Source organism: Piliocolobus tephrosceles, chromosome 17, assembly GCF_002776525.5.
Source record: "Piliocolobus tephrosceles isolate RC106 chromosome 17, ASM277652v3, whole genome shotgun sequence".
NCBI classification, from domain to species: domain Eukaryota; kingdom Metazoa; phylum Chordata; class Mammalia; order Primates; family Cercopithecidae; genus Piliocolobus; species Piliocolobus tephrosceles.
In genome coordinates this window covers 27,017,693-27,031,093 of record NC_045450.1, presented here as the reverse complement: position 1 = coordinate 27,031,093, position 13,401 = coordinate 27,017,693, and the positions used below count along the sequence as shown (strand labels likewise).

Sequence of the window (13,401 nt, the reverse complement as noted above, 5' to 3'; positions counted from 1 at the left end):
TTTTTTTTTTTTTTTTTTTTTTTTTTTGATACAGAGTCTCACTCTGTCACCCAGGCTGGAGTGCAGTGGCACAATCTTGGTTCACTGCAACCTCTGCCTCCCAGGTTCAAGTGATTCTCCTGCCTCAGCCTCCCAAGTAGCTGGGATTACAGGCGCCCGCCACCACACCCGGCTAATTTTCTTTATTTTTATTAGAGACGGGGTTTCACCATAATGGCCAGACTGGTCTCAAACTCCTGACCTCAGGTGATCTGCCCGCCTCGGCCTCCCAAAGTGCTGGGGTTGCAAGCATGAGCCACCATGCCTGGCCTGCCTGCCTAATTTTTATATTTTAGTAGAGATGGGGTTTTGCCATGTTGCCCAGGCTGCTCTGAAACTCCTGGCCTCAAGTGCCAAGGCCTGCCTTGGCCTCCCAAAATGCTGGGATTATAGGTGTGAGGCACCACACATGGCCTCTTTTCTTAATTTTATGTTTTTATTTTTTCTTTTTTTGAGACACAGTCTCACCTTGTCTCCAGGCTGGAGTGCAGTGGTGCTATCTCGGCTCACTGCAACCTCCACCTCCCGGGTTCAAGTGATTCTTCTTCCTCAGCCTCCTGAGTAGCTGAGACTACAGGCATACTCCACCACACGCAGCTAATTTTTTTGTATTTTTAGTAGAGAGGGGGTTTCACCATATTGGCCAAGATGGGCTCGATCTCCTGACCTCGTGATCGCCCCACCTCGGCCTCCTGGTCTAAAGCTTTTTTCTTTTTTTTTGAGACGAGTCTCGCTCTGTCACCCAGGTTGGAGTGCAATGGCGCAATCTCAGCTCGAGCTTTTTTTTGAGATGGAGTTTTGCTCTTGTTGCCTAGGCTGGAGTGCGATGGTGCGATCTTGGCTCACTGCAACCTCCACCTCCCAAGTTCAAGCAATTCTCCTGCCTCAGCCTCCCAAATGGCTGGGATTACAGGCACCTGCTAGCATGCCCGGCTTATTTTTTTGTATTTTTATTAGAGACAGGGTTTCACTATGTTGGCCAGGCTGGTCTCAAACTCTTGACCTCAGGTGATCTGCCCACCTTGGCCTCGCAAAGTGCTAGGATTACAGGTGTGAGCCACCGTGCCTGGCCTTGGCTCAAGTATTTTTAAATAAAGTTTTCTTAGACATTACACATTTAATATAGTGTACAGTTGACCCTTGAGTGATTGGGGTTCAAACTGCACAGGTCCACTTACATGTGAATTTTTTCAAATACAGGTTACACCGAGTCTGTCTATCTCCCTTTGGCCTCCTCCTAAGAAACGTGAAGCAATGAGGGCCTTTATGATGATCCACTTCCACTTGATAGGGAATATATTTTCCTTATGATTTTCTTAACACTTTCTCTAGTTTGAAGAATACAGTATATAATACTTGTAACACACAAAGTATGCTTTTGCATGCTATCAGTGAGGTTTCTGGCTGGCAGCAGGTTACTAGTTACGTTTTGGGGGAGTCAAGTTATATGTCAGGAGCTGGACACAGTAGTTTACACCTCTAATCCCAGCAGTTTGGAAGACCAGGGTTGAGCCCAGGAGTCTGAGGCTGCAATGAGCTAGGATGGTGCCACCGCACACCCAGCCTGGGTGACAGTGAGACCCTGTATTTCCTTTTTTCCCTTTGTTCAGCCTCCCCATAGAGACCGTCGAAAATTGCCAATGCTGATTATATTTCAAGTCATCATGGAGTCATTGGCTATGATACTGCCACTGTGCAAAGCTGGCAACATCTCAAAAACTCAAAAACAAATTATATGTAGATTTGTGGCTACATGGAGGGGGGCTGGCACCCCTAACCCCGGCATTGTTCAAGGGTCAACTATAATATAAACATAACTTCATTGAGAAACCAAAAAATGTGTGACCTGCTTTATTGTGGTGGTCTGGAAGCAAACCTACAGCATCTGAGATATGCCTGTCCGGTCCCCATTCCCACAGAACGCGAATGGACACTAGACATTCACTTAGTATTCCGAGGAAACAAGGTGGGTTTGGCGCCTGAGCTGAGGCCATGCTGGCTCCAGAGCAATAGAACATTCTTTCCCAGTATCTCCCAGGAGGCTATTCAACGGTATCCTCCGTGTCTAGGCAATCACTAAGCTCACTGGACTTGATTTCTCTGTTAAAATTGCTCTGGGATCTCACAAGCTCCCCATCTGTCTGGGGTTCAACACCCTTTTTATCCTCCCCTATCCTCTCCAATTCACACAAAGGACACAGGACACAGGCTGGCTTACTATTCACAGAGGTTTACTGACCTCCCCAGTCAGGCAGGCCAACCCTTTCAACCAGGGGAAATGTCCACCTAGCTGCCCTCTGCTGGGTTGCAGCCTGTGTCATGAGGGAGCCCTGGCTAGAACAGGCCTTAAACACAAGGGAAGCTGAGCAGAGAGGTCTGCACTCAACCCCACTTGATGTTCTTCTCCTCCTCAGTCATGGCCAGCGTGTCGGTGACTAGACCGGTGCCGATAGTCCGGTTGCCATCTCGCAGGGTGAAACGCTGGCCTTTCTCCAAGATCATTGGCTGCCGCAAGATTAGGTTGAACTTCAGGTCCTCCCCTGGCATAGCAAGCTCCTAGAGTAGGAAGAGAAGGATCATGCGTGGCCTCCAGGATGCCTTCATTCCTTAAGTTTTTTTTGGGGTACCTCGGAGGTTAAGAGTCATGGGAGAATGCAGCAGGGGAATGGTCTGCCTGGGGACAGCGTCATCCATCCCAGGCTGTCAGGCAGATGCAAACAGCATATTGAGACAGGAAAACATGAAAGAGACCAGTGATGAGTGTTCCTAAGGTATGTTCTTGAGGAAAAAATGTCTAGAATTTGTGGGTTATGAAGGTTTCTTGGTCACAGGACTTCCTGAGCTTTCATCTATAGTGAAACTCTCAGAAAGAAGAGACCTTTTCTAGGAAATCTTTCTGTGGGTACATGCTGGCAGAGCTAAGCTTTTAACCTGCTTCAGCTTAGGGCACACTGGAGGAGGACTCCCACCCCTAAGTCCATGGGCCATGCCCCTTCTCTAGCAGTGGCAAGCAGCCCCTTTCCACCTAAGCAAATAAAGTCACTTGGGTTGTCACAGTGTATCTTTGGAACTATGAGTGAAGCAAAGGTGATATAAAAAGTGCTCCCTCCACCCTACATTCCTCCCACCGACCGTACCTTCTCTGGGGGCAGGATAACCCGACAGGCCATGTCCCAAGTCAGGGAGAACATGACAGGCATGAAGTGGGACACAAAGGGCTTGTGGCGGCCACCTTCCTCCTTGCTGAGGATGTAAACCTGGAGGAGAGTGAGCAATGAGGGTGAGATGGGCTCAGCTGGAATGCTGGGGACAGCTTGGCTCAGCTCTGCCCACCGTCACCTGGAGCCCTCACCTGGGCCTCCACCTTCTGGTGGGGCTTGATGGAACCCGGCTTGACCATGACCAGGCCCCGCCGCAAGTCCTCCCGCTTCAAGCCTCGAACCAGGGCCCCGAGGTTATCTCCGGCCTCGGCCCTCTCCAGGTTCTTATGGAACATCTCAATGCCTAGGAGGGAAAGGGAAAAGGAGTGGGGAGAAGGAAGGTGAGTGTGAGATGGAGGGAAGGCACAAGGGATCTGCCGGGGTAAGGCCACCCTGCAGTCAGCCCCTGGTCCCTAGGCTGGCTTCCCGTACCTGTCACCACAGTGCGGATGTTCTTGCTGTGTCCTAGGAGCTCACACTCGTCTCCCTTCTTTAAAATGCCACGCTCTAGCGTACCTGTCACCACAGTGCCACGGCCTGAGAGGCAGTAAGACAGGACATCAGGGACCCCGAGCTAGGCTGCTGCTAGAGAGACTGCGTGGGAACAGGCAGAGTCCTCACCAGGGACGGAGAACACCGCCTCTACAGGCAGCAGGAAAGGCTTCTCCAGGTCCCGGGTGGGCACTGGGATGTAAGTGTCCACAGCATCCAGCAGCTTCTGCACAGACTTCAGGCCTAATTCAGGGTCCCGACCCTGTTGAGGGGAAACGACAGGACTCTGAAATCCCCATTCTACTCCCCTCGATTATCAAGAGCCACTTCCCAGACACAAAGCAGAGCTCTGGGTGCCCATCTAGCCCCACCCTCCGCAGCAGCCACCCTGCCTGACCCGGCCTTCACCTCAAGGGCACAGAGAGCAGAGCCTACGATGACTGGGGTCTCCTCCCCTTTATAGCCAAACTCGGTGAGCAGCTCCCGGATCTCCAGCTCCACCAGCTCCACCATCTCAGAGTCCTGGACAGCATCAGCCTTGTTCACATACACCACCACATGCTCCACCCCAATCTGTAGACAGCAGAGAGACAGGGACAGTATCCAGAGGGGCCCAACTCCCCACTCTTCCCCTCTGCACCTTTACCCAGGCTCTGAGTACCTGTCTGGCCAGTAATAAGTGCTCTCGGGTCTGGGGCATGGGGCCGTCATTGGCTGCTACAACTAGGATGCAGCCGTCGAGGGGTGCAGTGCCTGTGATCATATTCTGGGGAGGAGGAGGAGAGGAAACAGCCAAGTTCAACGAGCTCTTCAGTCCACATCCATATAGGCAAGTGTAGCAGTTAGAATCTCAGGCCCACCTTTCTCTATTATCTCCTCATCACCCATTCTGAGTGGCCATGGCCACAAACCTGCCATCTCATATCCAAACACTGAATATTTTAATTTCCTCCCCACAAGCCTAACATTTATCCTGACAAGAGGCAGCTTCTGGCCCTGTCTCCAGTGTCCCAGCAACCCTCACCTTAACATAATCTGCATGACCCGGGCAGTCTGTGTGGGCGTAGTGGCGGGCGGCAGTGCTATATTCCACATGGGCCGCATTGATGGTGATACCCCGAGCTCGCTCCTCCGGGGCATTGTCAATCTCCTCGTACTTCTTGAATTTAGCCCCACCTCCCTCGGCTAGAACTAAAGGAGGAAGAGGACACACTTCTCAGCTAAAGTTCCAGTGCTAGAGGCAGAGCTTAGACCACGCCCCTGAACCCTCCCACCTAAATACATAACCTCCTCCAATCTCTAACTCTTCTAGCAGAGAGAACTGTGGGTCAGAACGAAATGTTAGGGGGCCTTCAGGGTCTGCCCTGTGACTTCTTTAGGGTACAGCCTCTGCTCGTGGAGCCACAGTAAACACCTCCAGCAGACACTCTGCTAGCCTTGCCTCCCTGGCTCCAGGTCCCATCAGTAGGTAGGGCGCTACTGGACGCCTCAACCCCACTCACTCTTCGTGATGGCTGCAGTCAGCGTGGTCTTGCCGTGGTCCACATGGCCGATGGTACCCACATTCACATGTGGCTTGTCGCGCACGTAAGTCTTCTTGACCTCCACGGCCAGGCCGCGGCACAAGAAAGGCAATGCCGGAGTCTTCAGCGGCCGCAACAGACCCTGCAGCAGGAAGGTCCCGGTGGCAAGACCTGCCGGGACCGAAGCTTGGGAGTCAGGCAGGTCAGGGGTCAGACCGAACCCAGCCACCTACCACACCCCCAAAGTGTTCCTGGGCCGCCATCGCCCTCCCCGACCCCTCACCGCTGAAGTGGGGCATCGCGCGCAGCAGGGTGGCTGCCGCCATTGTGGTCATACTCGCGCCCCGGGAACCGGGGAACGAGGCCCAGGAGACCGAGCGTGCAACAGAGGAAGGGCGCTTGCCGCAGGAAGGCACTTCCGACGGAAGTAAGGACTGGGAGGGCAAGTCCGGGCCTCTCTAGCCGCCAGTGTCTATGGCCGTCTCCGCCGACGTCGGGCGCGCGGTAGAACACGTCATGGAGAGGGCTGGTGTTTCGGGGGCGGAGAATGATCGAGAGGGTTTCCACCACTCGGGCCTCACGGGCTGAGGGGCAACGTAGTTCTCTCTGGCGGTCGGGGGCGGGGGGCACTGGGGAGCGTCCCCTAAAGCACCGGCGCCTCGAAGGCTCATGGGCGTACTAGTTGTCAGGGCGACGGGCTGTGGAGGTGCTCAGCATGGGAGTCAGGCGGGCTAGGCCGGACCCGGAGGGAGGGGCTCGGGCTCGGGGAGGCAGCTGCGGCTCCGACTGCTCGGGAACCACCTGGGCCCGGCAGAGAGAGACCCCGAGTCCTCTGGAGTCCGACTTGCTACCCGGGTCTTGGGAGATATCTGGCCCCTTCTGCCGCAGCTGGAGGTAGGGGACCAGGTCCTGGACGCCTTTCGGGGGTGGGGTGAAGTGTGACCTCTCTCTCCGCTGAGGCTTTGTTTTCTAATCTGTAAAATGGGAATAGTAGTACCCACTTCATAGGGAGAGCCTGACCTCTGGCCCTGAGAGGAGATTAACTGGGTAGGAGTCAAGGTTGGGCACTGTGAGGTCAGGCAGCTTGCGGAGACCCTGTACTGCTAAACCTCACAGGGCCAGAGCCCACAAGACAGCTTCGCTGCCCACCCCTGTAGCCCCTCAGCAGCCTAAGGAGCAATTCCTCTGGGCATCGCCCCACCCATCTAATTTTGCAGATGAGGAGCCAAGGATGAGAGGCCAGCTAGGGGAGCCTTTAAGGGCAGCCTGAGTCCGCTTTATTCTGTCTGTGGCCCCAGCACCTAACAGTGGAGCATGCAGTGAACGTTGAATGAATGAGTGCAAGGGTAGTCAATGTCCCTTAACTTCAACATCCATCATCTCATGGCAGCTTCCACATGGCACTCCAAAGTGTTAATTGTGATTGCTTAACCCTGATTTATGTTTCGGAACTCATCAGATCCTGAGACTCAGTGGACAGTGTTTCAAAGATTCCCTAATTCCTCCCCTGGAGATATGATTCCGTCGGGTCTATGCACAGACTGGGAAGCTATGTAACAAACACCCTTCCAAACTCAGAGGAGGCTGGGCATAGTGGCTCATGCCTATAGTCCCAGCACTTTGGGAGGCTGAGGTGGGAGGATGGTTTGAAGCCAGGAGTTCAAGACCATCCTGGGCAGATTAGGAGACCCAATCTCTACAGAAAAAAGTTTTTAAATTAGCCAGGCACAGTAGCGTGCACCTGTAGCCCCTCCTACTCAGGAGGCTGAGGCAGAACGATGGCCTGAGCTCAGGAGTTCAAGGCTATGGTGAGGTATGGTCGTGACACTGCACCCCACTCTGAGTGACAGAGAAAAACCCTATCTCTTTTTTTTGTTTGTTTGAGACAGAGTCTCACTGTCGCCCAGGCTGGAGTGCAATGAGGCAATCTTGGCTCATTGCAACCTCCACCTCCTGAGTTGAAGCAATTCTCCCACCTCAGCCTCCTGAGTAGCTGGGACTTCAGGCGTGTGCCACCACGCCCAGCTAATTTTAGTGTTTTTAGTACAGATGGGGTTTCACCACGTTGGCCAGACTGCTCTCGAACTCCTGACCTCAAGTGGTCCACCCATCGTGGCCTCCCAAAGTGCTGGGACTACAGGCGTGAGCCACCACGCCCGGCCAAGAAAAACCCCATCTCTATAAAATTTTTTTGGCTGGGCGTGGTAGCTCACGCCTGTAATCCTAGCACTTTAGGAGGCCGAGGTGGGCAGATTGCCTGAGTTCAGGAGGAGTTCGAGAACAGCCTGGGCAACATGGTGAAACCCCGTCTCTACTAAAATACAAAAAATTAGCTGGACTTCGTGGTGTGTGCCTGTAGTCCCAGCTACTTGGGAGGCTAAGGCAGAATAATTGCTTGCAGCCGGGAGGCGGAGGTTGCAGTGAGCTGAGATCATGCCACTGCACTCCACCCTGGGCGACAGAGCGAGACTCTGTCTCCAAAAAAATTTTTTTTAATGAAAACTCAGAGTTTGAGAAACTCTGAACTAGAGCTTTATGATGTTCAGGCATTCATATTATTTCACCATCAGCGCTCCCAGTGCTACCCTGGGTAGTAGGATCTATTATTTCCCCCATTTTGCAGATATGAAAACTGATGGTCAGGGTGATTAAGGAATCCAACACCGCTAAACCCCAAAAAGCATGCACACTGCACTGTAGCATATATATATATATATTTTTCTTTTGAGACAGTGTCTCACTCTTTTGCCCAGCTGGAGTGCAGTGGCACGATCTCGGGTCACTGCAACCTCCATCTGTTGGGTTCAAGTGATTCTCCTGCCTCAGTGCCCCTAGTAGCTGGGATTACAGGCGCCTGCCACCACGCCCAGCTAATTTTTGTATTTTTAGTAGAGATGGGGTTTCGCCATATTGGCCAGGCTGGTCTTGAACTCCCGAACTCAAGTGATCCGCCCACCTCGGCCTCCCAAAATGCTGGGATTATAGATGTGGGCCACCATGCCCGGCCAGACTGTATATAATCTTTTTTTTTTTTTTTTTGAGGCAGAGTCTCGCTCTGTCACCTGGACTGGAGTGCAGTGGCCGGATCTCAGCTCACTGCAAGCTCCGCCTCGCGGGTTTACGCCATTCTCCTGCCTCAGCCTCCCGAGTAGCTGGGACTACAGGCGCCCGCCACCTCGCCTGGCTTGTTTTTTGTATTTTTAGTAGAGACGGGGTTTCACCGTGTTAGCCAGGATGGTCTCGATCTCCTGACCTCGTGATCCGCCCGTCTCGGCCTCCCAAAGTGCTGGGATTACAGGCTTGAGCCACCGCGCCCGGCTCAGACTGTATATAATTTAACTAGCATTTTACGCTCAGATAAAGTGAAGAACTTGCTAAGACTTCTCTCCTCCTGGCCCTCCAATCAATCAGCTCTGCTTAGGAAAGGCTGGTATCGTGTGTAGTATAAACGAGTTTTGTTTTTGTTTTTGTTTTTTTTTGACAGAGCCTTGCTGTGTGTCTCCTAGGCTGGAGCATAGTGAGGCAGTCACAGCCCACTGCAGCTTCAGCCTCCTCAGGCTCAAACCATCCTCCCACCTCAACCTCCCGAGTAGCTGGGATTACAGGCATACACCACCACGCCTGGCTAATTTTTGTATTTTTTATAGAGATGGGGTTTCACCATGTTGGCCAGACTGGTCTCCAACACCGGGGCCCAAGCGGTCCGGCCACCTTGGCCTCTCAAAGTACTGGGATTACAGGCATGAGCCACCGTGCCCAGCCTACTTTGCTTCTACTCTGTACCTAAGTCACTGCACTCCTAGTAGGAATTTATCCTAAGACACTATTGGCCACTAGCAAGTTGTGAGTTTTTTGGGAGTGGTATTTGAATTAATGGTTTCTGTTTTTGTGGTGCTATATATAAATTCTGTTTTTTTTTTTTTTGAGACGGAGCCTCTATCTGTCGCCCAGGCTGGAGTGCAGTGGTGCGATCTCGACTCACTCTGCAACCTCCACCTCCCGGGTTCACTCCATTCTCCTGTCGAGTAGCTGGGACTACACGTGCCTGCCACAATGCCCGGCTCATTTTTTGTGTTTTTGGTAGAGACGGGGTTTCACCGGGTTAGCCAGGATGGTCTCGATCTCCTGATCTCGTGATCTGCCTGCCTGGGCCTCCTAAAGTGCTGGGATTACAGGCGTGAGCCACTGCGCCTGGCCATTGTGGTGCTATATTTATTTTAATGTGTATTAGCTTGAAAAAAAACTGGCGTAAGTAAATCCTCATGTTTTAAAAAACAAATCAACTTAAAAGAATACTGTTCGGTAGATAATATTATGGGTGCACTGGGTGCAATGGCTCACACCTATAATCCTGTAGCAGGATGAGCCGCAGACAAAACTCTTCAGACACCTAGTTAAAGAAGGAAGGGGTTTATTCGGCTGTGGGCATCGGCAAGACTCCTGTCTCAAGAGCCGAGCTCCCCGAGTGGGCAATTCCCGTCCCTTTAAAGGGCTCACAACTCTAAGGGGATGCCTGTGAGAGGGTCATGATTGATTGAGCAAGCAGGGGGTACGTGACTGGGGGCTGCATGTACCGGTAATTAGATCGCAACAAAACAAGATAGGGATTTTCACAGTGCATTTCTATACAGTGTCTGTAATCTATAGATAACGTAACCAATTAGGTCAGGGGTCGATCTTTAACTGCTAGACCCAGGGTGTGGTGCCAGGCTGTCTGCCTGTGGATTTCATTTCTGCCTTTTAGTTTTTACTTCTTTCTTTGGAGGCAGAAATTGGGCATAAGACAATATGAGGGGTGGTCTCTTCCCTTAATCCCAGCACTTTGGGAGGTCGAGGTGGGCGGATCACTTGAGGCCAGGAGTTCGAGACCAGCCTGGCCGACATGGTGCAACCCTGTCTCTACTAAAAATACAAAATTAGCTGGGCATGGTGCACGCCTGTAATCTCAGCTACTCAGGAGGCTGAGGCAGGAGAATTGCTTGACCCCAGGAGGCGGAGGTTGCAGTTAGCCAATATCATGCCATTGCACTCAGCCTGGGTGACAGAGCGAGACTCTGTCTCAAAAGTAAAATAAAACAAAAACTATTATGGGTGGTATGAATATATGGCAAATTTTTTGGAAGGTAGTGAACGAATGGCTAGAGTTTGAGAAACACGGTGTTCAAAAAGAACCCAAAGGGAGAAAATTTTTTCTAGAGCTGCTGACCGTAGCATCCTCTGTATTAGTGAATGGCTCAGTCAGAAGTCTTGATTTACAGATAACAGATTTTACATTGGCTGGGTTAAGCAGAAGAGGGATTTGTTAAGGGTATTAGGCAGCTTACAGAATTGTGGTGCAAGCTGGATAATTCCAAGCCATAGAACTGATCTGACCTGATAAGAAAACTGCTGCTACTGTCACTACCATCAAACACTATATGCCAGGATTTAGACTCATCTGTAATAGCTACTGCTGGGGGAACTGAAACCACTTCTGCTATTGCTTGAGACCAGGAGTTCGAGACCAGCCTGGGCAAAATAGACCTTTTCTCTACAAACATAAAAATAAAAAAATTAGCCAGATATGGCAGCACATGCTTGTATAATCCCAGTTACTAGGGAGGCTGAGACAGGATGATCACTTGAACCCAGGAATTTGAGGCTGCAGTGAGCAATGATAGCACTACTGCACTCCAGCCTGTGTAACAGTGCCACACCATGTCTCTAAAACAAAAAGGGCCAGGTGTGGTGGCTCACGCCTGTAATCTCAGAACTTTGGGAGGCCGAGGTGGGCAGATCACGAGGTCAGGAGACAGACCATCATGGCTAACATGGTGAAACCCCATCTCTACTAAAAATACAAAAAATTAGCCGGGGGTGGTGGCACATGCCCATAGTCCCAGCTACTTGGGAGGCTGAAACAGGAGAATCACTTGAACCCAGGAGGCAGAGGTTGCAGTGAGCCGAGAGCACGCCACTGCACTCCAGCCTGGGTGACAGAGCGAGACTCCGTCTGAAATATAAAAGGGCCAGACATGGTGCCTGCAATCCCAGCACTTTGAGAGTGGATCGCGTGTGGATCACGAGGTCAAGTGATTGAGACCATCCTGGCCAACATGGTGAAACATGTCTCTACTAAAAAAATACAAAAATTAGCTGGGCAGGTGGCACTTGCCTGTAGTCCCAGCTACTCGGGAGGCTGAGGAAGGAGACTTGCTCGAACCTGGGAGGTGGAGGTTGCAGTGTGCCAAGATCACACCGCTGCACTCCAGCCTACCGACGCAGCAAGACTCCATCTCAAAAAAAAAAAAAGTCCAAAACAGGACTCTCCACTTCCTCCCACTCTCCTTATACATGTGAACATGGGGCACCGCTGTTCTCCCCTCCCCTCTCCCCACACCTACGCCCCTCCCCAGTTCTGATTCTCCAAACGGAATCCTCAGTGTGACCGCGTCTCACTATCTCTGTCAACACTGGTTCAATCGGGATCATCTCTCATCCAGGTTACTACCTCAGGAGCTCTCCAGCGGGTCTCCTGGCTTCTGTTCTGTTTCCCAATGCCTTTCTTCTTTTTCTTTTTTTTTTCCCAAGATGAAGTCTTGCTCTGTCACCCAGGCTGGAGTGCAATGGCATGATCTCGGCTCACTGTAACCTCTGCCTCCCGGGTTCAAGCGGTTCTCCTGCCTCCGCCTCCAGAGTAGCTGGGATTGTAGGCACCTGCCACCACGCCTGGGTAATTTTTTCGTATTTTTAGTAGAGATGGAGTTTCACCGTGTTGGCCAGGCTGGTCTCGAACTCCTGACCTTGTGATCCACCTGCCTCAACCTCCCGAAGTGCTGGGATTACAGGCATGAGCCAGTGCACCTGGCCTTCTTCTTTTTTAAAAAAAATTACATGTATTGGGGCCAGGCGGCTCACGCCTATAATCCCAGCACTTTGGGGGGCCAAGGCAGGCGGATCACGAAGTCAGGGGATCAAGACCATCCTGGCTAACACGGTGAAACCCCGCCTCCACTAAAAAAATACAAAAAATTAGCCGGGCATGGGGACAGGCGCCTGTAGTCCCAGCTACTCGGGAGGCTGAGGCAGGAGAATGGCATGAACCCGGGAGGCGGAGCTTGCAGTGAGCTGAGATCGCATCACTGCACTCCGGCCTGGGTGACAGAGCGAGATTCCGTCTCAAAAAAAAAAAAAAAAAAGACCAGGCACGGTGGCTCATGCCTGTAATCCCAGCACTTTGGGAGGCTGAGGCAGGTGGATCACAAGGTCAGGAGTTCAAGACCAATCTGACCAACATGGTGAAACTCTGTCTTACTAAAAATACAAAAAATAGCCGAGTGTGGTGGTACACACCTGTGGCCCCAGCTACTCGGGAGGCTGAGGGAGAAGAATCGCTTGAACCCAGGAGGTGAAGGTTGCAGTGAGCCGAGATTGTGCCACTGCACTCCAACCTGGGCGACAGAGCAAGATTCTGTCTAAAAAAAAATTAAAAAATAAAAAATACATATATTGGTCGGGCACTGCAACCTGCAACCTCTGCCTGCCGGGTTCAAGCAATTCTCCTGCCTCAGCCTCCCAAGTAGATGGTACTACAGGCGTGCGCCACCATGCCCAACTAATTTTTTGTAGTTTTAGTACAGACAAGGTTTCACCATGCTGGCCAGGCTGGTCTCGAACTCCTGACCTCATGATCCACCCACCTCAGCCTCCCCAAAGTGCTGAGATTACAGGCATGAGCCACCATGTCTGGCGCCCACACACCCCCTTTTTTTTTTTTTTTTTTTTGTAGAGATGGGGTCTCCCTATGTTGCTCAGGCTAGTCTCAAATTTCTGGGCTCAAACAAATTTCAAATTTCTGGCTCAAGCAAGCCTCCCACCTTAGCTTCCCAGAATGCTGGGATTTCAGATGTGAATCATTACGCCCAGCCCCCAGTACCTTTCACATCCATTCTCCATGCAGCATCCAGATCAGTTTTTATTTATCTTTTTTGAGACGGAGTCGCTCTGTCGCCCAGGCTGGAGTGCAGTGGCTGGATCTCAACTCACTGCAAGCTCCGCCTCCCGGGTTTACACCATTCTCCTGCCTCAGCCTCCCAAGTAGCTGGGACTACAAGCGCCCGTCACCTCGCCCGGCTCATTTTTTGTATTTTTAGTAGAGACGGGGTTTC

The 13,401-nt window shown here is 51.7% G+C and overlaps 1 protein-coding gene across 1 annotated transcript; it reads right to left on the bottom strand.

Moving 5' to 3' along the window:
- Positions 1-2,249: 2,249 nt before the first annotated feature.
- On the bottom strand, positions 2,250-5,728 carry TUFM (Tu translation elongation factor, mitochondrial). Its single transcript, XM_023192924.1, has 10 exons — positions 5,538-5,728; positions 5,234-5,425; positions 4,756-4,922; positions 4,393-4,497; positions 4,140-4,304; positions 3,861-3,993; positions 3,672-3,776; positions 3,392-3,543; positions 3,177-3,296; positions 2,250-2,595 (listed from the first exon to the last, which is right to left on the bottom strand). Exons 1-10 carry the CDS (start codon positions 5,587-5,589, stop codon positions 2,422-2,424), a joined length of 1,365 nt encoding a protein of 454 aa, XP_023048692.1. The 5' UTR covers positions 5,590-5,728; the 3' UTR covers positions 2,250-2,421.
- Between the last annotated feature and the right edge of the window lie 7,673 nt (positions 5,729-13,401).